Source organism: Budorcas taxicolor, chromosome 10, assembly GCF_023091745.1.
Source record: "Budorcas taxicolor isolate Tak-1 chromosome 10, Takin1.1, whole genome shotgun sequence".
Lineage (NCBI taxonomy): Eukaryota > Metazoa > Chordata > Mammalia > Artiodactyla > Bovidae > Budorcas > Budorcas taxicolor.
In genome coordinates this window covers 12,251,595-12,276,029 of record NC_068919.1, presented here as the reverse complement: position 1 = coordinate 12,276,029, position 24,435 = coordinate 12,251,595, and the positions used below count along the sequence as shown (strand labels likewise).

The 24,435-nt window shown below is 39.6% G+C and overlaps 1 protein-coding gene and 1 pseudogene across 3 annotated transcripts in view; one reads left to right on the top strand and one right to left on the bottom strand.

Moving 5' to 3' along the window:
* Positions 1-17,139, top strand: part of CLPX (caseinolytic mitochondrial matrix peptidase chaperone subunit X) — a 42,073-nt gene extending 24,934 nt beyond the window's left edge. For 2 of the 3 annotated variants that reach the window (XM_052646606.1, XM_052646604.1), the window contains 5 exons: positions 181-345; positions 7,302-7,601; positions 9,414-9,506; positions 13,887-13,993; positions 15,414-17,139. In XM_052646606.1, the coding sequence (XP_052502566.1) occupies positions 181-345; positions 7,302-7,601; positions 9,414-9,506; positions 13,887-13,993; positions 15,414-15,504 (756 nt within the window). In that variant the 3' untranslated portion in view covers positions 15,505-17,139. The remainder of the gene's footprint in view (positions 1-180; positions 346-7,301; positions 7,602-9,413; positions 9,507-13,886; positions 13,994-15,413) is intronic. The other variant, XM_052646605.1, reaches the window with a different exon arrangement.
* A 4,065-nt stretch (positions 17,140-21,204) lies between these two features.
* On the bottom strand, positions 21,205-23,746 carry LOC128054238 (zinc finger CCCH domain-containing protein 14-like; annotated as a pseudogene).
* Positions 23,747-24,435: the final 689 nt, after the last annotated feature.

The following is a 24,435-nucleotide window of genomic DNA, read 5'->3' as shown; positions in this document are numbered from 1 at the left end:
AATAATTAAATATGATAGTATATTAGATTTTCATGTTAGTTATAGGAATGTGGAGGTGTTCTTCAGTTATGCTCATTGACCATACCCACATATTATTTTCCCCATTGAATCCCATTATCTAAAGTATAATAAATAATACACTTATATGATGATGCCATAAATCATTTTTTCTTTATTTAGGGCTTATTAAAACTATTGGAAGGCACGATAGTCAATGTTCCGGAAAAGAATTCCCGTAAGCTACGTGGAGAAACTGTACAAGTTGATACAACAAACATTCTGTTTGTTGCTTCTGGTGCTTTCAATGGTTTGGACAGAATCATCAGCAGGAGGAAAAATGAAAAGGTAAGTTTTTCTGAATGGTTACTAGGAGAGCATTTGAAGTTAGAGGATAGACCCTCAGTTTCTAATCTTGTATCTGCTTTCTGCCAGTTAGGTGTTCTTAGAGTATACCAGAAATATATTCCTAGTTATTTTTTAAATTTCAGAGTAGTGATTTGGAAGATTTCTAAATATCTTTATATTGGCATTTTTAAAGTGTGACTTGATTTTGATTTTATATTCATCTGAGTTTTTTTATTATTTGAGGTAACTGTGAAATCAATAAAATTTCTACTCATTTCTCTTTCCCAATTCACTAGAGCACAATAAAGGGCTTGTTTCCATTGCTCTGCCCATAGAGTCTTCATAGATCACTGCTGACATTCACAAGTGGAGGAAAGTAGTTTGGAGGTTGAGGGAGGGTTGTGATCTCACCTAGTTCATAGATATTTCTTAAACATTCTTATAAGCCTTGATTTTAGCTGGAATTTATTTTTTCATATCCTCAAGGTTCATTCCCAGTACCTACTTACAATAAAACATAATATCAGCATAGTGGCAAGAACCCCCAAAACATGCCTATTGTCCATGCTTTTTTGTTTTACATAATAGCTACAAATGATACCTTTTATATTATATGTTTAGGTTTATATAATACCTAAATGAATGTATCATAGATCACTTCTTTTGTATATTGCCTGCTTTAAGTCTTCTTGGCCTTACATGTTTAGTAGCAGTTTACTTGAGTTTTTCAGTTTGGTATTCAGTTCAGTTGCTCAGTCGTGTCCGACTCTTTGTGACCCCATGAATCGCAGCACGCCAGGCCTCCCTGTCCATCACCATCTCCCGGAGTTCACTCAGATTCACGTCCATCGAGTCAGTGATGCCATCCAGTCATCTCATCCTCTGTCGTCCCCTTTTCCTCCTGTCCCCAATCCCTCCCAGCATCAGACTCTTTTCCAATGAGTCAACTCTTTGCATGAGGTGGCCAAAGTACTGGAGTTTCAGCTTTAGCATCATTAGTTTAGTAGTAGTAAAAAAAAAAAATAGCTCTGCTAATGGAACAGTTGCCTGTGGTCATTCCTTTGCATAGTCTAGAGGAGAAACCTCTTATAAGGCTACCAGCTGAGCCATGTAGTGCTGTTACTTCTCAGCATCAGACCTTATTCAGCATGGATAAGGTTAGATTTTTATTTTTCATATTAATCAATTTGTGTTTTTCTTGCTTTTGAAATTCTGCACAAGTTAGCCTAAAAAAATTAGAAGAAATTATTTCTTCGTGTGTACATGCACGTGTGTGGGTATGAAAGAGATGGGGGAGAGTGGGAGACAGAACTCTATATTCGAAATTCTGTAACCAAAAGCAAGGACCATGTTCTTATATTTATTTATAATTCATACTTGCAAATAAAATTGAAACTAGAAACATGTAGAAAAGAACAGTTAAAAGTAACGTTAGTAAAGAGGTCAGAAATGGATAGAAAGAAGGTTTACATCATTTCAAGTTAGTGGAAATTAAGTCACTGTTTATCTTTGAACTTCTTAATGAAATTAGGGAGAAATCATGAGCTAGTTTTTATTCCCTGAAAGAGGAAGGGTATAATCTCTTCATGAAAGACAAAGATTTTAAAAGATGGATTTTTATGAAAAGAAGACCGGGATATGAAAGAGTCTGTAACAGTGATTTTATGAAGGATTAAACACTTCCATTTGGCTATTGTTTTTATCAAACCTCATTGAAAGCCAGGCTTACAGTATTAAATAATATACCTATATCCATATGAAACCTATTGCCTTTGCTCATGTTTTCCCCTACCTCAGTTCAGTTGGCAGATATGTGTTCATTCTTTTAAGATTCTGTTAAATGATGAGTCAGTTCCTTTGTGAGGACTTTCTTGGTTACTTCCTACCCTCCTTCCCCAGATTGTGCCTCTTTTCTTCCTTTCCACTGCTAAGGTTTCCTGCATAGTTGTCCTTCATTGCAGTTATGATGCTTTAATATCTTCATGTGTTCTCAGACTCAGAACGAACCAGAGGGGAAGATAGGGGTAAGGAATAGTCAGGGAGTTTGGGATGGACATGTTCAGTTTAGTTGCTCAGTTGTGTCTGACTCTTTGCGACCCCATGGACTGAAGCATGCCAGACTTCCCTGTCCATCACCAACGCCCGGAGCTTGCTCAAACTCACGTCCATCAAGCCAGTGATACCATCCAACCATCCCATCATCTGTCGTCCCTGTTTCCTCTTGCCTTCAGTCTTTCCCAGCATCAGGGTCTTATCCAGTGAGTTAGTTCTTTGCATCAAGTGAACAAAGTATTGGAGTTTCAGCTTCAGCATCAGTCCTTCCAGTGAATATTCAGGACTCATTTCCTTTAGGATGGACTGCTTGGATCTCCTTACAGTCCAAGGGACTCTCAAAGTCTTCTCCAATACCACAGTTGAAAAGCATCAATTCTTTATTGCTCAGCTTTCTCTATAGTCCAGCTCTCACATCCATACATGACCACTGAAAAAAACCATAGCTTTGACTAGACAGACCTTTGTCGGCAAAGTAGTCTCTGCTTTTTAATGTGCTGTCTAGGTGGTTCATAGCTTTTCTTCCAAGGAGCAAGTGTCTTTTAATTTCATGGCTGCAGTCACCATCTGCAGTGATTTTAGAGACCAAGAAAAATAAAGTCTCTCACTGTTTCCATTGTTTCTCCATCTATTTGCCATGAAGTGATGGCACCGGTTGCCATGATCTTTGTTTTTGAATTGTTGAGTTTTAAGCCAACTTTTTCACTCTGCTCTTTCACTTTCATCAAGAGGCTCTTTAGTTCTTTTTCACTTTCTGCCATAAGGGTGGTGTCGTCTGCGGGTCATCTGGATGGACATGTACACACTGCTATATTTAAAATGGATAACCAACAAGACCCTATTGTATAGCATACAGAACTCTGCTCAGTGTTATGTGCCAGCCTGAATGTGAGGGGAGCTTGGGGGAGAATGGATACATGTATATGTATGGCCAACTCCCTTTGCTGTTCTCCTTAAACTATCACAACATTGAAAATTGGCTATACCCCAATACAAAATTGGAGAAGGCAATGGCACCCCACTCCAGTACTCTTTCCTGGAAAATCCCATGGACAGAGGAGCCTGGTGGGCTGCAGTCCATGGGGTCTCTAAGAGTCGGACACGACTGAGCGACTTCACTTTCAGTTTTCACTCTCATGCATTGGAGAAGGAAATGGCAACCCACTCCAGTGTTCTTGCCTGGAGAATCCCAGGGACGGGGGAGCCTGGTGGGCTGCCATCTATGGGGTTGCACAGAGTTGGACACGACTGAAGCAACTTAGCAACAGCAGCAGCAGCAACACAAAATAAAAAAATTTAAAAATATATATATTTGTATGTGTTCTCACTATAAATACTTTTAAGTTAGGATAAGGACTGTCTTCAGGCTTATATTCCCAGTGTTTTATAATAATGCTTTATAATATATATAAACCTTACACATGGGCATCACCAAATGGTCAATACCAAAATCAGATTGATTACATTCTTTGTGACTGAAGATGGAGAAGCTGTATACAGTTAGCAAAATAAGACTTGGAGCCGACTGTGGCTCAGATTATTAGCTTCTCTGCAAAATTCAAGCTTAACCTAAAGAAAGAGGGGAAAACCAATAGGCCAGTCAGGTACAACTTAAATCTCCTATGAATAACAGTGGAGGTGATGCACAGATTCAAGGGATTAGATCTAGTAAACTAGAGTGGCTGTGGAACTATGGACAGAGCGTGGTAATATTGTTCAGGAGACAGTGAACAAAACCATCCCAAAGAAAAAGAAAAGAAAGCTAAGTGGTTGTCTGAGGAGGCTTTACAAAAAACTGAAGAAAGAAGAGATGCAAAAAGCAAGGGAGAAAGGGAATGGTACATCCAACTAAATGCAGAGTTCCAGAAAATACCAAGGAGAGACAAGAAGGCCTTCTTCAATGAACAGTGCAAAGAAATAGAGGAAAAATAGCTGAAGGGGAAAGACTAGAGATCTCCTTAAGAAAATTGGAAATACCAAAGGAACATTTCATCCAAAGATAGGCACAATAAAGGACAGAAACAGGTAAAGATCTGATAGAAGCAGAAGAGTTCCAGAAGAGATGGAAAAAATACACAGAAGAACTGTACAAAAAAGATCGTAATGACCCGGATAACCATGATGGTGTTGGTATGGTCACTCACTCAGAGCCAGACATCCTGGAGTGTGAAGTCAAGTGGGCCTTACAAAGCACTGCTGCCAGTAAAGCTAGTGGAGGTGATGAAATCCAGCAGAGCTATTTAAAATCCTAAAAGATGGTGCTCTCAAAGTGCTGCACTCCATATGTTAGCACATTTGGAAAACTCATCAGTGGCCACAGGACTGGAAAAGGTCCATCCTCATCCCAGTTCCTAAGAAAGGCAGTACTAAAGAATGTTAAACCACTGGACAATTGCACTCATCTCCCATGCTAGTAAGGTCATGCTCAGAATCCTGCATGCTGGGCTTCAGCATTACATGAACTGAGAACTTTTAGATCTTCAACATGGATTTAGAAAAGGCAGAGAAATCAGAGGTCAAATTGCCAACATTCACTAGATCATAAAAGCAAGGGAATTCCAGAAAAACATTTACCTCTGTTTCATTGACTGCACTAATGCCTTTGACTGTGTGGATCATAAAAACTGTGGAAAACTCTTAAAGAGATGGGCATACCAAACCATCTTACCTGCCTCCTGAGAAACCTGTATGCAACAGTTAGAACCTTGTATGGAACAACTGACTGGTTCAGGATTGAGAAAGGAGTATGACAACGTTGTTTATTGTTACCCTGTTTATTTAACTTAGACGCAGAGGATATCATGCGAAATGCCGGGCTGGATGAGTTATAAGCTGGAATCAAGAGATTAATAACCTCAGATATGTTGGATAATACTACTCTAATGGCAGAAAGTGAAGAGGAACTAAAGAACCTCTTGATGTGACTGAAGGAGGAAAGTGAAAAAGCTGGCTTAAAACTCAGTATTAAAAAAAACTAAGATCATGGCATCCGGTCTCATCACTTCATGGCAAATAGATGGGAATAGTGGAAACAGAAAGTTTATGTTCTCGGGCTCCAAAATCACTGCGAATGGTGACTGTAGCCACGAAATTAAAGGATGCTTGCTCCTTGGAAGAAAAGCTTGACCAACCTAGACAGCTTGTTAAGAAGCAGAAACATCACTTTGCCAACAAGTTCTGTGTAGTCAAAGCTATGATTTTTTCAGTAGTCATGTACAGATGTGGGAGTTGGGCCATAAAGAAGGCTGAGTGCTAATGAATTGATGCTTTCAAATTGTGGTGCTGGATAAGACTCTTGAGAGTCCCTTGGACAACAAGGAGATCAAACCAGTCAATCCTAAAGGAAATCAACCCTGAATATTTGTTGGAAGGAGTGATGCTGAAGCTGAAGCTCAGCTGATGCCAACAGCAGACTCATTGGAAAAGACCCTGACATTGGGAAAGATTGAAGGCCGAAGGAGAAGAGAGTGACAGAGGATAAATAAGATGAATCACTGATTCAATGGACATGAACTTCGGCAAATTCCAGGAGATGGTGAGGGACAGGGAAGCCTGGCGTGCTGTAGTCCATGGGGTTGTAAAGAGTTGGTCATGACTTGGTGACTGAACAATAGCACTCCTGCAGAGCAGAAGTGGAGACACAAACGCTGAGGACAGACTTATGGACACTGCTGGAGCGGGAGGAAGGAGAGGGTGGGATGTACGGAGAGGGTAACATGGAAACATGGCCAGTGGGGCCATGGGAAGAGATGGCCAGTGGGAATTTGCTGTGTGACTCGGGGAGCTCGTACTGGGGCTGGGTAAAAACCTGATGGGGTGGGGAGGGAGGTGGGAGGGATGTTCACGTGGGAGGGGACATGGGTAAACCTATGACTGATTGATGTTACTGTTTGGTAGAGACCAACAGAATACTGTAAAGCAATTATCCTTCAATTGATGTACGGCAAAACCAGTACAATATTGTAAAGTAATTAACCTCCAATTAAATAAATTTATATTAAAAAATAAAAATTTTTTTAAAAAAGGAAAGGTACATCCTAAAGAAATTTTTTTAATGTTTACATTATTGAAAGCAAAATTCTTTGCTTTCTGATAGAGTCACTGTCCACATACACAGCATATTTAGAATTAACTTAGACTGTTTTCTCATATATCATGTACTTCTCTTGTACTTTTGACAAAAGTTGTATGACATATCAAAATCAAACTCTATGACAGTTACCTGGAGTATAGTTCTTTATACTGAGTAAAGCAAGGTCCATACATTGTAGATACGCAACCTTTTGCAACAAAGTTACCGTTTTTGTTTGATGTCATCCTTACATGCTCTTTTATAAAATCTAACTCATACAGTGTTCTAACTCATCGTATAATCTGATAGTATGCAACCCCAAATTATGATTTTAATAGAACGCTTAGCAATGACTTAAGACGCTTGTGGATAATTTACTTGTAAGACTGCTTGTTCCATAGACTCTACTCCTGTTAGTATTACAGAATTAATTGACTTTGGTTACAAAATAATTACTATCTCTACTTTCTTGCACATTTTGGAAGTTATACTAGTCGAGAGGTCTGGGAAATGTCCTGCAATATCATAATCTGAGTTCTAAGGGACTTCCCTTCATAGTTCTTACCTATTCTTACTAGAATTCATTCTTCTGAGAGTTGGTTGGGTTCTCAGTTCTGAAGGCAGATAGACCTAAGTTTGAATCCTGGTTGTTAACCACTAGCAGAAATGAGAGCTTAAGGTACTTAACCTCTCTAAGCCTTTTTTATTCATTGTAAAATATAAATGATAATACTTTCTTCTGTTGCAAAGATCACGTGAGATATGCATGCAGAATGCTGAACACGATGCAGCTTCATTTTGTTATTTGTAATACCTGTGTTTTCTTTGGCAGTATCTTGGATTTGGAACACCATCTAATCTGGGAAAAGGTAGAAGGGCTGCAGCTGCTGCTGACCTTGCCAATCGAAGTGGAGAATCAAATACTCACCAAGACATTGAAGAAAAAGATCGTTTATTACGTCATGTGGAAGCCAGAGATCTCATTGAGTTTGGCATGATTCCTGAGTTTGTGGGACGGTTGCCTGTGGTAGTTCCTTTGCATAGCCTAGATGAGAAAACACTTGTACAGATACTAACTGAGCCACGTAATGCTGTTATCCCTCAGTACCAAGCCTTATTCAGCATGGATAAGGTTAGATCTTTACTTTTTATACTTACGTGTATTTTTTGCTATGGAAAATCTGCATATGTTAGCCTAACAAATTAAAAAGCAGTACTTCTCATCTGGAATACCAGCCTGTGTGTGTGCGCATGTGCACTCAGTTGCTCAGTCGTATCTGACTCTGCCACACCGTGGACTGTAGCCTGCCAGGCTCCTCTGTCCATGGAATTTTCCAAGCAAGAATACTGGAGTGGGTTGCCATTTCCCCTCTTCCAGGGGATCTTCCCAGCCTAAGGATTGAGCCTGTGTCTCCTGCATTGGCAGGCAGATTCTGTTGGCAGGAACAGACCAGCCTATTACTCACTAAATATGAATCTAGGAATCAGGGAAGGCACGTTGTGTTGTGTTAGACACTTATGAATTGGCTTAATTTTTTTTCTTAATTAAAGTCAGCATTGTAGCTTGAAGACTAAGGATAGATATTGAGAAATGCTAGCAGCCTATGGCTAACCCCGCAAACTAGGCACACAGAATTGTCTTTTCAGTCTTGATATTCTAAATCCTTTCATTATGACATGCTAGGTATATTTTTTCCTAAAGTTAGCTCTCACATCTATTTCTCTGCAGTCAGACACTTAGAGCCATATATCCAATCAGATAGCAAATGTTTGGGTTTTATGAACTTAGTGTCACAAAACATTAGCCTCCTCCTCTCCATTGCTACTCTTTCTACCTCAAGTCAGTCTCTTTAATCATTCTTCACCTTGACCCATGCATTTGCTTCCTAATTGGGTTTCCCTACCTAAAGTTTGTCTCTGACCACCACCACCAAAATACCGTCTCCCACTTTACTTCCAGAATGGATCTTTTAAAAATTATTGAACATAGGGTTCAACCAATAGATATTAAGTGCCTAATAAAAATTTATTGAATGAATAAACCCAAAGCTAATTATTTTACTCCCCTCCTTAAAATGCTTCAGTGGTCCCCTGGGCTTATTTAGATGTCCCCACTTTTATTGTTCTCTTAGCAACATGTGCAAACACTATGCTGTAAATGCTATTTTGCTAATTTGTCACCATCTGATACACTTAAGTTTCTTGAGGGTAAAGGTGGTATCTGAGTCATCATTCAGTTTCTAATATTTAAACATATCTGGGTTCAATAAATGTTGAATAAAGTCTTAGAAGATCCGTGTTAATTTAGAAAACTTCTTCAGGAACTATGGACAAACTTTGATTCATGCTGTTAACTGTTTCATAAGCTAATTCATAGAAACATTCATGCTATTAACTGTCTCATAAGCTAATTCATAGAAACAAGTGCTTTTTGAAAGTAAGAGTCTAAAGCATCATGAGAGATAATTACCTTGTATAAGTTTTACATTTTCTGGAGGTATAAATTAATAACCAAAAGTTTTTTAGTACCAAGATCTTATTTTTTAGGGGGAGGTATATTAAATTCTCAGTAATTTTTTATATTTGTGGTAATTTAGAGAGACTTCTCTTAAAATTGTACCTTTGTTCTATGGGATGAGAGGGTTAGTAACACTTTTTAAAATGAGTATTTTTTCAGAAGCTTAAGTTACAATCTAAAAATACTTGAGTCTGAAAGGAGATAGGATCAGTAAAGACACAAGATTCTGGGTTTTTAAGTATTAGTGAATCAGTGTACTTAACTCTATGGAACATTTCTTTACCTGTAAAGTCAGGGCATTCACCTCTTGTTATAAAAAGACCAATAATGGTGATAGGTAGTAATAGATCAAATACTGCATGATTTTATTAGGAAAATGTCATCATCAAATATTATCTGAATTATTTCTTTTGAATGTATTTGTAGTGTGAACTAAATGTTACTGAAGATGCTTTAAAAGCTATAGCCAGATTGGCACTAGAACGAAAAACAGGTGCACGAGGCCTCCGGTCCATTATGGTAAGTTGGCATAAATTTACAAAAACTAGATTATTTCTTGGTCTGAATTTTGAGAATATTAAACCGCCACGTTTTTCCTTTGGAAATATATCCAGAAATTTGTCCAAAGAGTCTGAAATGCAGTACTTGGATGCAATCTCAAAAATGACAGAATGATCTCTGTTCGTCTAATATTTTTTGTGATTTTTTTTTCTTGTATATTTTGGCCACACTGTGCAGCATGCAGAATCTTTGTTTCCCAACCAGTGTTTGAACCCTTCCAGTGGAAGCACTGGACTTCCAGGGAAGTCCCTTTTCTTCTTTCTAAAATGAAACTTCAAGGTGTTTGCAACAAAGGACATACACTTAATGTGATTAATGAAATAGAGGAAATCAGGATCATGGGAAGGAGGTTTTTAGAAAACCCTACACAGGCCTTTTGACTAAGCTCCAGAGTGGTTCCTCAGAACCATTGAAATTCTCTCATTTCAATGTTGTTTTATGTTTGAAATTAAGTTGTAGATATTATAACATTTTATTTCTAAATTCTTCAGTGTAGTATGAACTCACTATTTTAATTTTGTTACAAGTCCTGGAGACCCAGCCTACTTTTCAGCCACCCTCTTTCTTAAAGGTCTTTCCCCTCCCTGGTGTGGCTGTACAGTGGGTTATTGTTTCCCTACGTGCTGCAAAAGCAAGCACATGGTCTGTTCTCTGAGGATTTCAATGCTAAGAATTACTTCTCTTATCTAAGTAGGACTTTTTGAACAGAACTACACATCTGTCACAATTTGCAATAATAGCGTCAACTTCAGGTGCTGTGACAGATTTATAAACATGTAACTGGAATGGATGAATTTAACTCAGATGACCATTATATCTACTACTGAGGGCAGGAATCCCTCAGAAGAAATGGAGTAGCCATCATGGTCAACAAAAGAGTCTGAAATGCAGTACTTGGATGCAATCTCAAAAATGACAGAATGATCTCTGTTCGTCTCCAAGGCAAACCATTCAGTATCACAGTTATCCAAGTCTATGCCCCAACCAATAATGCTGAAGAAGCTGAAGTTGAACGGTTCTATGAAGACCTGCAAGACCTTTTAGAACTCACACCCAGAAAAGATGTCCTTTTCATTATAGGGGACTGGAATGCAAAAGTAGGAAGTCAAGAAACACCTGGAGTAACAGGCAAATTTGGCCTTGGAATGCGGAATGAAGCAGGGCAAAGACTAATAGAGTTTTGCCAAGAAAATGCACTGGTCATAGCAAACACCCTCTTCCAACAACACAAGAGAAGACTCTACACATGGACCTCACCAGATGGTCAACACTGAAATCAGATTGATTATATTCTTTGCAGCCAAAGATGGAGAAGCTCTATACAGTCAACAAAAACAAGACCAGGAGCTGACTGTGGCTCAGATCATGAACTTCTTATTACCAAATTCAGACTCAAATTGAAGAAAGTAGGGAAGACCGCTAACCTAAATCAAATGCCTTATGATTATACAGTGGAAGTGAGAAATAGATTTAAGGGCCTAGATCTGATAGATAGAGTGCCTGATGAACTATGGAATGAGGTTCGTGACATTGTACAGGAGACAGGGATCAAGACCATCCCCATGGAAAAGAAATGCAGAAAAGCAAAATGGCTGTCTGGGGAGGCCTTACAAATAGCTGTGAAAAGAAGAGAGGCGAAAAGCAAAGGAGAAAAGGAAAGATATCAGCATCTGAATGCAGAGTTCCAAAGAATAGCAAGAAGAGATGATGAAGCCTTCTTCAGCGATCAGTGCAGAGAAATAGAGGAAAACAACAGAATGGGAAAGACTAGGGATCTCTTCAAGAAAATTAGAGAGACCAAGGGAACATTTCATGCAAAGATGGCTCGATAAAGGACAGAAATGGTCTGGACCTAACAGAAGCAGAAGATATTAAGAAGAGGTGGCAAGAATACACAGAAGAACTGTACAAAAAAGATCTTTACGATCCAGATAATCATGATGGTGTGATCACTGATCTAGAGCCTGACATCCTGGAACGTGAAGTCAAGTGGGCCTTGGAAAGCATCGCTACGAACAAAGCTAGTGGAGGTGACGGAGTTCCAGTGGAGCTGTTTCAAATCCTGAAAGATGATGCTGTGAAAGTGATGCACTCAATATGCCAGCAAATTAGGAAAACTCAGCAGTGGCCACAGGACTGGAAAAGGTCAGTTTTCATTCCAATTCCAAAGAAAGGCAATGCCAAAGAATGCTGAAACTACTGCATAATTGCACTCATCTCACATGCTAGTAAAGTAATGCTCAAAATTCTCCAAGCCAGGCTTCAGCAATCCATGAACCGTGAACTTCCTGATGTTCAAGCTGGTTTTAGAAAAGGCAGAGGAACCAGAGATCAAATTGCCAACATCCACTGGATCATGGAAAAAGCAAGAGAGTTCCAGAAAAACATCTATTTCTGCTTTATTGACTATGCCAAAGCTTTTGACTGTGTGGATCACAATAAACTGTGGAGAATCTGAAAGAGACGGAAATACGGGACCACCTGACCTGCCTCTTGAGAAATCTGTATGCAGGTCAGGAAGCAGCAGTTAGAACTGGACATGGAACAACAGACTGGTTCCAAATAGGAAAAGGAGTACGTCAAGGCTGTATATTGTCACCCTGCTTATTTAACTTCTATGCAGAGTACATCATGAGAAACGCTGAAATGGAAGAAGCACAAGCTGGAATCAAGATTGCCGGGAGAAATATCAATAACCTTAGATATGCAGATGACACCACCCTTATGGCAGAAAGTGAAGAGGAGCTAAAAAGCCTCTTGATGAAAGTGAAAGAGGAGAGTGAAAAAGTTGGCCTAAAGCTCAACATTCAGAAAACGAAGATCATGGGATCTGGTCCCATCACTTCATGGGAAATAGATGGGGAAACAGTGGAAACAGTGTCAGACTTTATTTTTTTGGGCTCCAAAATCACTGCAGATGGTGATTGCAGCCATGAAATTAAAAGATGCTTGCTCCTTGGAAGAAAAGTTATGACCAATCTAGATAGTATATTCAAAAGCAGAGACATTACTTTGCCGACTAAGGTCCATCTAGTCAAGGCTGTGGTTTTTCCTGTGGTCATGTATGGATGTGAGAGTTGGACTGTGAAGAAGGCTGAGCGCCGAAGAATTGATGCTTTTGAACTGTGGTGTTGGAGAAGACTCTTGAGAGTCCCTTGGACTGCAAGGAGATCCAAGCAGTCCATTCTGAAGGAGATCAGCCCTGGAATTTCTTTGGAAGGAATGATGCTAAAGCTGAAGCTCCAGTACTTTGGCCACCTCATGGGAAGAGTTGACTCATTGGAAAAGAGTCTGATGCTGGGAGGGATTGGGGGCAGGAGGAGAAGGGGACAACAGAGGATGAGATGGCTGGATGGCATCACTGACTCGATGGACGTGAATCTGAGTGAACTCCGGGAGTTGGTGATGGACAGGGAGGCCTGGCGTGCTGCGATTCATGGGGTCACAAAGAGTCGGACATGACTGAGCGACTGAACTGAAACTAGAAGAAAAGGTAATATAGTTGACATTTTTAGAAAATTTGATGTATTCAACCAATATTTTCCTTAAGATGGAACATAATCCAGCTGCTACTGCTGCTGCTAAGTCGCTTCAGTCGTGTCTGACTCTGTCCGACCCCATAGACAGCAGCCCACCAGGCTCCTCTGTCCCTGGGATTCTCCAGGCAAGAACACTGGCGTGGGTTGCCATTTCCTTCTCCAGTGCATGAAAGTGAAAAGTGAAAGTGAAGTCACTCAGTCATGTCTGACTCTTAGCGACCCCATGGACTGCAGCCTACCAGGCTCCTCTGTCCAGGGGACTTTCCAGGCAAGAGTACTGGAGTGGGGTGCCATTGCCTTCTCCAATGCAGCTGCTACCCATAGGTAAACTAGTTTTCTTTAGTAAATTACTTTAGATCTACTGCAGCAGTTGAGACAAATGTTGTTTGAAGTCATAGCTTGGTATAGATGATTTAAGATTAAGTCATTTTCAAATTAAGGACTACCAGTTGACCTCCTTTGGTGATAAAGTATGTCAGAAATGCTTCTTGAGGAACATCTGATCACATGCAAAGTGAAAGTACAATCTTTGTAGGTGCAAGGTGACCTAAGTAGGCAGAACTGCAGACAAGAAACTTCCCCTTATAGAATGACTTCTGTCCAAATTTAGTTAGAAGCTGTTTTAATATGAAGAATATGAAAGCTTTTACATTGACTTTTCAAAATTCAGTTCCTGATGCATCATAGGGACCCCATAATATTTTTTGAGTTGATGAATTTGATTGATAACCTATGGAATACAAGTATTTTGTATGTAACCTCAGTTTTCCATGTAATTCATTGCTTTTTTACTCTTCAGGAAAAGCTGTTACTAGAACCAATGTTCGAAGTCCCTAATTCTGATATTGTATGTGTGGAGGTTGACAAAGAAGTAGTAGAAGGAAAGAAGGAACCAGGATACATCCGGTAAAGTGTATTGTCAGACTAAAACAGGTCTAAAACTTAAGATCATTCTTTATTGCTATAGTTTATTGGTCTGTCATACAGTGTGTGTATATTCATAAAGGAATCAGTTATCTCAAATATTCTGTAGAAAAATTTTCTAATTTTGGTTTATAAAATGATATTTTGACTCTTCTTGGAAATTGATCTTCAAAACTAGCCTCCACTTTTTTCTCCTAAAAGAAATATCAAAAAAGACATAAAGTAATCTAAATGAAAAGATTTAAATGAACTTTGCTTCTAATTCTGTAATTTATTTATTACTTGTTTCCTGTCTTTCATAAGACCAAAACTTTGTTGACATAATTTTCCTCTTAGTTGTATCTTATCAGTTGACAAATTTGACATATCTTTCACTGCTTTTATTTAACTATTCTAGGGGTCGGTAAACTGTCCAGTACAAGGCTATTTTAACACTTCGGGGTCATACAATTTGTATTGTAGCTACTCTGCCCTTACAGCATAAATGAATGATCCATCTCTGTGTTCAAATATTTACAGAAACAAATGACAGACTTTATTTGGCCAGCAGGCTGTAGTTTACTGACCCCAGTCTATTCAATAAATATTTATTAAACAGTGCTTGACATGAATGTTACATACACAGAAAATAGGCTTCTGTCACAAGGTATGTTATATTTTATGCTTATCTTCTAAGGTAACTTATGAGGCAGTTGATTGGTTTTGAACAACCTTTACTTATTCAAAGAGGTATAATCTCTCATTTTATTGTTTACTGCTACTGCTGCTAAGTCGCTTCAGTCGTGTCTGACTCTGTGCGACCCCATAGACGGCAGCCCACTAGGCTCCTCTGTCTCTGGGATTCTCCAGGCAAGAATACTGGAGTGGGGTGCCGTTGCCTTCTCCAGTGCATGAAAGTGAAAAACGAAAGTGAAGTCACTCAGTCGTGCTGACTCTTAGCAACCCCATGGACTGCAGCCTACCAGGCTCCTCCATCAACTATTAGTATATAAAAGAATTGTGGTCTAATCATAATTTTGGCTAATTTGAGTCATATTGGTTTGATTAGAAGCTTTCAACTTCTTTCCATTGACATATACTAAATGTCAAGCATTTTAGATAAAATAATAGATTCTACTTCTTTTGCTGGAGAAAAGGCCTTCACTGTTGAAGCCTGGTTGTTGATTTGTTTCACTTTAAAAAAATTGTTTGGGAAATTACTTATGGTTTTTGGTTGTGTGCTCGAAATGTTTCTCATATTTTACCATTAAGCAATCTTAATATTAGAAGTGCTCTCAATATTTTCTTTCTTTGTGCAGCTTTTCTAGCTAGGTGGATTAATTTATTATTTATTTTTTGAGAAGTTATATTTACCCCTAGTTCTTATTAAAAACAGAAAAACACTGATGACTTTTCATTATAGGGCTCCAACCAAAGAATCTTCTGAAGAGGAGTATGATTCTGGAATTGAAGAAGAAGGATGGCCTCGTCAAGCAGATGCTGCAAACAGCTAAACTGTCAGACTTCTGTTGTGTATATAAGGTTGTCCTTCTTTTGTTTAGGATCATAACTGTCTCTGCAGTCTGACATTAAAAGCATTGGATCTATCTTGGATAGCATTGGATATCATATACATGGTCAGAAGCTTTTAGGATAAAACTCAGATCATGTATATTATGTAACATCACATTGATTTATACAGACTGATATAACATGGACTTTAATGACACAATGTTCTGAGAGAATATGTACATTATTTTGTTTCGGTTTTTAAAAAATATACTTAAAAAAAAATCTTAGGAGTTCTTTTAAGCAGTGCAAGTGTTGCAATAACTGTGGATTTTACAATAATGTTACTCTACAAATGGGAAAATAAATTCTTGAAAATTGAAGTTGGGATTCCATTCTTTAGCTTAACTTTGTCTACTCATGTTTGTTTCCTGAAAAATGTTAGAATTTTATTCATCTTAAAAATTGGAACAGGAGTTTCCGAGTAGTTAAAGATTTCATGGAAAGAGCACCCTGAAGAGCCATACTTTGATGATTTGTCTAGCTCTGTTCTTAGTCTTGTCCACTGATGCATGACGCTGACTTCCCGTTGGTACTATAAGAAAAGGCCATTCTCCTGCTAACTTGTCTGATTTATTTGCCGTCTTTGATCCATTTTAGTACCATGAGTGAGCAGATGAAATTAAAAGTCTGCCTTAAATCTTTAGAAAAAGACTGCATCTAATTCTAAAAGTAGCGTGCAGCATCAGTCCTAACAGCCATTTGCTGAACTAAATAAAATACCCTAATATTGTACACTTACCTAAAATACTAGTTTTTTGTTTTCTGGTGCCGAATATTTGTCTAATTCTTTGGCTTCATGGAACATTAAAGAAAATCTATGCTTTACTGTCAGCAGAAGTGAATGTGTTCATATTAAAATATAAGTTATTAACTTTCATTATATAGAAACTGGGGGAGGTTTGGGGGGCTTAATGAAAATTATTTCATTTGATGCCATAAATATTAAAATACTTGGATACCTTTAAAATTTTTTTCTTTCCCTTTATATTGATACAAGCTTCTATATTGTTCCTTTACTTCAGCCTTATTGGAAATTGTTTAAATCAGAGTACCTTTAAACATTTGTTTTCAATTGTCGGTTTATAAATGCTTGAGTTTTCCTTTTAACTGCACCCTACCCCTTTTCTTAGGGAAAGAACCTTAAACTATTAGCAAATTCTAAATCTTGTTGGTGGAGTTGGGTTTTCTGTGATGTAAAAAGAGATATCTATTTATGGCTGGGGTAGGACCAGAAATGCACTTCTGCAAAGTGTTTAAGCCTGGTTGCAATAGTATGGAACAGAAACTGGTATCCTCGGTCTCCCTAGTAATGGTTAACGTTCTTCTCAGGAAGGGTTTCATATCATAACTGTTCATTATCTTTTTTTTACAGGCTCATCATTTTCCTTTTTGTAGAGTGAAAATTGGAGTAGCTACTAAATGTATTAAAGGTAGTCCTCCAGAAATGGACTGGGAGACGTTTTAGTCATAACAACTTAGATTTGGTTTGGAAAGTCATTAACAAAGCATAATTGATGTTTTTAAATTAAACACAACTACGATTTGTATCTTGAAACTTGTTTTGGCATTTGAATAAAAGGATTAAATGAAAGCCCTTGTTGTGGTGTGTCCATAATGCGGTGCCATTTTAAAAAGGACACAGGTATCACGAGCTGGTTTATTCTAGAGACTGGTTAACCCTTCACACTTTCAAATTCCTCTAATTCTCGTAGTTGTGGATTCTACCAACAAAAAGTCTGTTCATGTTAAACATTGATTAATGTTTACCATTAAATGTGATCCTGCATGGGCCCCACACTAGTAGTACAGGCCAAGTTTTCAAAGAAGCTTAGTCTATTAGGGAAAGCAAATGCAAACATCAGTGTATTATAATAATGTAAGTGAGGTAGGTACCAGCTGTGAATATACTATACAGTAAGCTCAGAGGAATAACTTGAAGTCATACTTGTTGCCTATTTCTCAACTCCTAAAGCTCCCTAGTTTCACATTTCAGAGATTTTAATTTTGATATTCCTTTCTGGAAGATCTGGAAAAACAAGTAGGAATTTGCCAGAAAGGAATCATGAAAATTAAAGTCTCAGAAATGTGAAACAACCAGGGAGCTTTAGGAGTTGAGAAATAGCCACCATGTATGACTACATGTTACTCCTCTGAGATGACCATTTGATATATTCTCTCCCCTCTCCATCTTACTTGGCCTTTCATTGAGGACCAAGATGGAACTCACCTTCCCACCATCAAATCTATAAATCTGCTTTAACACTCAACCTTTCCAGTTACAGCTGAAGAATCCCTTTTATCAAAACTCAGTTGCTCCACATTATTATGGAGGGAACCCATCACCTGCTCCAAACATTTTTAAAAAATACAGAATATGCCAGGTCAAGTTGTAATTTTATGCAGAAAGTAATGGAGAGCTATTAAAAGGATTTTAAGCATGAGAATTGAACATCACTAGATACATGTTTCAGATTGTTGGGAAGGTTCTGTGGTAAATTGGGGGAGACAACTAGATTGGGGGAGACAACTAGAGATCTGCTTGCAAACGTTTCTCCAACACTTGCCCTATATCTCCTACCTCATTGCTTTCCTTCCGTCTGATCAATTCTTTTTTTAAAAATTGGAGTATAGTTGATTTACAGTGTAGCTTCAGGTGTACAGCAAGGTGAATCAGTTATACAGTAAGTCCTCAACATATGAACCTTCAAGTTGCAAACTTTCAAAAATGTAAACATGCGTTCACATGTCCAGTTACAAAGGTTAGTTCATGTGTCTGGTGTACCTTGTCGTGTGTGCATCTTGTACAAGTGGTGCTTTTGGGTACTGGACAGCACTGTATATCGTAGCAGTATAGTATCTTTATTTCAAGCCCAGGATGTGCAGAAGCAAGCATAAAAGCGATAAAAAGTAGCTGGTACTTCTGTGAAGTGCCAAACGATAATGATGGAAAGAAAGAAAAGTGAAAATCATCAGGAGAGCAGGGGGAGGCGAAAAGATGGTAGAGGTCGCTCATTCTTATGACATAAACTTCAACCACTGGCACAATTCTAAAGAACAAGGATGAGATCATGAAACATGAAGTCTGCTGATAATATCAAAGAAATGTGGGAAAGTGATGAAGGAGATGGAGAAACAGGATCAGCATCAGCGTCAAGTCCTGCTCAGCTTAATGCTGATTCAAGACAAAGCTAAAAGCCCTTATGAAGACTTGAAACAGAATTGGACTGTTTCCAGAATCAAACTGGAGCTGACCTTCACAATGTAAAAGCAAGTGGTGAGGCAGCAACTACAGATATGGTAACTGCCTGGAAATTTCCTGAAACACTTCGGGAAGTTAAGCAGATTTTTAATGTGGATGAGACAGGACTGTACTGGAAGAGGATGGCGGACCAAAGTTACATCAATAAGGAGGGAAAGTTGCTGCTTGGCAATAAAGTAGGAAAGGATAGGCTAACTCTGGTGACAGTGCTTCCGGGCATATGAAGCTGAAGTCTGCCTTGGTTTATTATTCAGAGAACCCGAAAGCCCTTAAAACCATAGTCAAAGGCCCTCTTTCTGTGATGTGGAGTAGTAATGCCAAAGCCTGGATTACACAGGCCATTTCCCACGTGGCTTTAACACCATTGTATCCCAGAGGTAGAGAAATGTTGCTTGGAGAAGGACATCCCACTCATCCTTTTGCTACTCAACAGTGTTTCAGGCCACCTCCCATTTGTGGGCGACTTTCACCCCATTGTCAAAGTAGTGCATCTGCTACTGAACACTACATTGCTCATCCAGTCTATGGGCCAGGGGGTTACAGCAACTGTGAAGAAATATTTATGTCACACTCTTCATCAGGCAGTGAATCAGGAACAACTTTGGGACAGTTTCGGAAGGACTGTCACATCTACAAGACAAAAAACTGACTGCTTGGTGTGAGGTTACAGCTATCACCATGAATGGTTTGGAAGTATCTTTGCTGGCTGTGTGTTCATGATTTCCATGGGTTTGAGAAGATGGATGAGGAGTCCAAATAGGTCTTCAGCAGCTTAGAGGTCCCTCAGGAAGAAACTGGATCTAGATCTGCAATGGGGCAACTTCACTGAATTTGCTGTGAAACACACGCTTGCTCGTGAAGACCCATTAGTAATTGATTGGGGTCCAGAGAAAAGAAGTAACTGAAGAACCCAAGAGATTGATGACATGGGGAATGGCAAGGGATTTTCTTTATTTGAGGAGGTACTGTTTCTGAGGCACGGAACCTGAACGTAGAATGGTACACAAAGTTCGCAGCAGCCGTTCAGAAATTAATCCATGCTACTGTGTCATCTATGGTGAGAGAAAAAGAGCTACTACCCAGACATCACTGGATTGTTTTTTCCAGAGGGTGGAGAGAATTAAATCCAGCAAGGAGCCAGGACCTGTGCCATCAGCATCAGGCACGAGTGCCATTGCAGCTTGCCCTCTGACTCCAGTTGCTGACAATCCTTCAGCTCTACCATCTCCCACCTCCTCTCCCTCTACCAGTCAGTAACTCTTCTTGCCTGTTCCCTGGTGCCAGCCCCTGTATGCCAGCTGTTGTATTTTCAAAGTACTGCACTGTAAGGTTAAAAATGTTTTATTTTTTGTGTTTGTTTTTAATGTATTGTTTGTGTGAAAAGTTACATAAACCTATTACAGTACAGTACTGTATAGCGGATTTTGTTAGTTGGGCACCTACACTGACTTGTTGGACTGAATGCATTCTCAGAATGGAACTCGTTCACATGTAGGGGGCATACTATACATATATCCACTCTGTTTTAGATCCTTTTCTTATATAGGCTATTATAGCTCATTGAATAGAGTTCCCTGTGCTATGCGGTAGGTTCTTATCAATTTTATATACAATAGGGTGTATATGTCAATTGGATCGATTTTTTTTTATCAGCATGCCTCAAGTGTTTTAATAGAATTCAGCTTTTCCTTAAATTGTCTTTGCATAGTCAAAACAACAAAAAAAGACCCAATGTTAAAATCACTTAATAAACTTAGAGGAGCAAGGTTGTGAGGCAAGAAGCGCTTGGCTTGCAGCCGCCATTTCTTCCGCCTACGGTCTCTGGATCTTTTGTAGAGCGTCCAAGAGCGCTATGTTGGGACAGAGCATCCGGAGGATCACAACCTCTGTGGTTCATCGGAGCCACTACGAGGAGGGTCCAGCGAAGAATATACCATTTTCAGTGGAAAACAACTGGAGGTTACTAGCTATGATGACTTTGTTCTTTGGGTCTGGATTTGCTGCACCTTTATAGTAGGACACCAACTGCTTAAAAAGTAATCCATGAGACAGATAGGAAGTGGAGCATATTAAGAGGTGCAGTCTCTTAAAAGGATCAATCCCTTGAACTCAGCATCCTAGATATTTTTGTAAATAAACTTATGGCATAAATCCTTAATGCCTCTTCTCTGAAATATGGAAATTGATAATTGAACACATGCTTACATTTTGTTTGGGTAATATTGCATTATTAGTTTCTTAATTATGTATTTGATTTAAAAATCACTTAATAAACTTAAAAACTTGAAAAATTAGACGCTTCAGATAGGCAATAAACTTCATATTATGAAAGCAGTATATTACAAGTTTCAAAGATTTGACAAATTCTGTACAATGTCTTTCATCAGTAGATGGAAACTTTCAAACTCCACAGTCTTCTGTCAGGTAGGACTGGGTGTCTTTCACTGGTCTGAGGTCGAATCCATTTCAAGGCATGTCGTGGTGGTACAGTAATGGTGGGATGATAAAACGTACAGTCAGGTGGTGTACACTGAGTGTTAAATCTACAGTGTTTCGGATGATAAAAGGGACATTCCATTTTCTTACAAGCTGGGAAGTAACGGCAGAGCTGACTACTGGAAGGTGGTGCTGGTGTTCTAACTGGTTTTGGAGGCAGTCCTGGGGTTTTTTGGTTCATGTGAGTGAAGGGACAGTCTGGTTTAGTACATTTTGCATCATATTTACAATTTGGATGAACAGACACTTCTCAGCAAATTCACAACTGGGAAAGGCTTTGCAAGGTGACCCAGTGATGGTAAGCACACTCAGACCTGTTTTTGCAGGCCTGCCAGTACTTGCAGTGCTCCAACAGCTTTTCTGGTTTCTGTGCCAGGCTCAGTCCACTCATCTCAGCGTTTGAAAAGCTACCATCTGGGTCCTCAAGCTGCCTGCTCAGCAAGTGTAGCTGCTGTGCGTGGAGGAGACCTGCGAGTCCCTCATATGAAGCAGCAGGGTGGTGTGTGGGTCTCATTCCTTAAAAGCACATGTCCTCCTCTTGATCTGACATGTATCCTGTTGCGGGGGGTGGGGGGGCATTGCTGGGGACACCATCCAGCGTCACTATAAACTCGAGACTTGCAGGTTTCTCTGGTTGTACAAGATCTCAGGTGTCCACACCCGAAGGGTATCTGCAGTCTTCATCTCCAACTCCTGGTTTGGTGCCACTGCTAGTTCCTCAGATAGCTTTGGCTTCTTCAGAATAAATGATCTTGTGTCTGCATGGACCATGGATTCCATGTCATAGTAATCTTGACTGATCTGCAGAGTCTCTGCCATCATGGGTGTAAGGCTCGGAGGGCCGCACCCTGAAAGGAACACTCAGGGACAGCCTCTAGTGGACTGACAAATTTTAATACCCAGCTTTCGCAGATATATGATCTCAGGGTGCAGAGCATAAAGCAGACTTGTATGTAGTCTTTCTCGATAATCAGGATAACAACTGCCTCTGTTGAGTTCCTTGACTTTTGTCTATATTACTTCCTTTTGCTTCCTCTTCTTTAATGGGAGAACTTATTCTGGGGACTCTGCCTTGTCCCTGGACCATTTCTGCTAGCAATTCTTGAGTTCAAGTTCTGGGAGCAACTGAAAGTGTCTGTTTCTGTGAGACTGTAGGATAGTTAGTTGTTTTTGTTACAGATTCTTGAGCTTCGGATATAGCCTTCAAAATTAGATTCTTGTTAGCTTGTTTAGAAGGTGGAAGGGAAGGTCTCTGTTCAGATTTTGCTGGCACTGACACTGCTGGAGATGTTTCCAGTAGGGGACCCACAATACTCATCTTCCTCCTCCTCTTCTCCATCGTGACTGATTTTTTTTTTTTTTTTTTTTACTTTAACAACTGACCTTACCACAGGCAACGTTCTCTTCTGAAAGTTTTCTTTTTCAATACTCACCTTTTTTGAGTTGTTCCTGAGGGAGGGACTGTAAGTCTCTTCTAAGCTATTAAGCACTTCTGGTTCACACAAACGTCCTGTTTCATACACCTGGCTACTCTGAATATCAAGTTGCTTGGCAGCATGAATACTGTTTTGCTGCTGTTGAAATTACAACCTGTTTAAATGAGCACCACTGTCTGCGTTCGACTTGCAGGTGGTCGATAAATTTCAATAGAAGGGCAAGAAGAACCATATATAAGTGTCACTGTAGTTTTTTTTTTTTTCTGAGAGAAGAGTTTCTCCTGCACAAAATTGAGTTCTTCATCAATGAGATCATCTGGTTCTGGCTTAAAATCAATCACATCTTCAGAGGGTGCTAGCTCCCTCCAAGGTTTCACTGTTGACATTGGTCAGGTTGCAGCTCCGTTATCATAAATCTCTGACATTCGTGGCTTTCTGCTCCTGTGAACTTGTAGAAGCTCTAGATCCTCTTTTTTCAGGTCTAGTGCTAGAAACTGCAAGAGGCGTCTAGAAAGAGCTAGAAAGGCTGCTAGAAACAGCTTCGTGCCTTCTCTCAACTCGATTGAAACTGCTCTTGTTTGAAGGTACGTTACCATCAAAGAGGTTGGTATCAGAAGACTTCAGACTAGAGGGGTTGGTTGTTACAGAACTAAGTTTATCTAATACCCCATGAAGCCATACGGTGAATCAAATTGTGTTGTTCCCTTGAAACAGGGACAGGTCCTCTGTCATTTGGTCCTGACTTTTCTTGTTGGCCACCATCACCATAATGTAATCAGGAAGTTCTTCATCTTAAATATTCATAACATTTCTATATAGGCAGGAAGTTTCATTTCAGAAGTACTATCAGACATTTGTTTCAAATATAAAAAAATCCAGTTCAAGAAAAGCACAAATATAAGGTGAAAATCAATCAATATAAGCTCCTGATTCTTGCAATTTCCCCTTAACGGCACTTGGGATCTTACGGCTGATCTCCGTGCCGATCTCCATGACTCCAGGGAGAGTGGTGGGCACCGCACAGTGTCCCACTTACCAGGAGCCAGATGCCAGCTCCCAGCCTGCAGCCAGACCACCACCACTGCTCCTGGCCTGGGTCAATTCTTATCAACATATAAAACACAACTCCCTTGAACCCACATCTCCTCCACAGTAAATTACAAGGTGATTCTCCTGTTCCCAGTTCCGTTCTAGGTTTTGATTCTGAGTTATAAAAGACCACCCTGGCTGTGGTATAAGAGACCAGCCCATAGAGCAGTCGTCTCCAACCTTTTTTTTTTTTGCACCAGGGACCAGTTTCCTCAATATTTTCACGGACCAGGGAAAGGGGGATGGTTTGGGGATGATTCAAGTGCATTACATTTATTTATTATGCCACTGCTGATCTGACAGGAGGCAGCACTCAGGTGGTAATGTGAACAATGTGGAGTGGCTGTAAATACAGATGAAGCTGGCTAGCCTGCCACTCACCTGCTGTGTGGCCGGTTCCTAACAGGCCACAGACCAATATTGGTCCATGGCCCAGGGGTCCCAAACCCTCGATCCCAAAAGAATCAATGGTTAAATCAGGGTCACTTCGGGCTATTACTATCTGATGATGGATTGGACTCAGATGATAGCAATGTAAGAGGAAGAGTGGATGGGTAGGTATTTTTGCAAATCTAATGAAAAGTGGAGAAGGA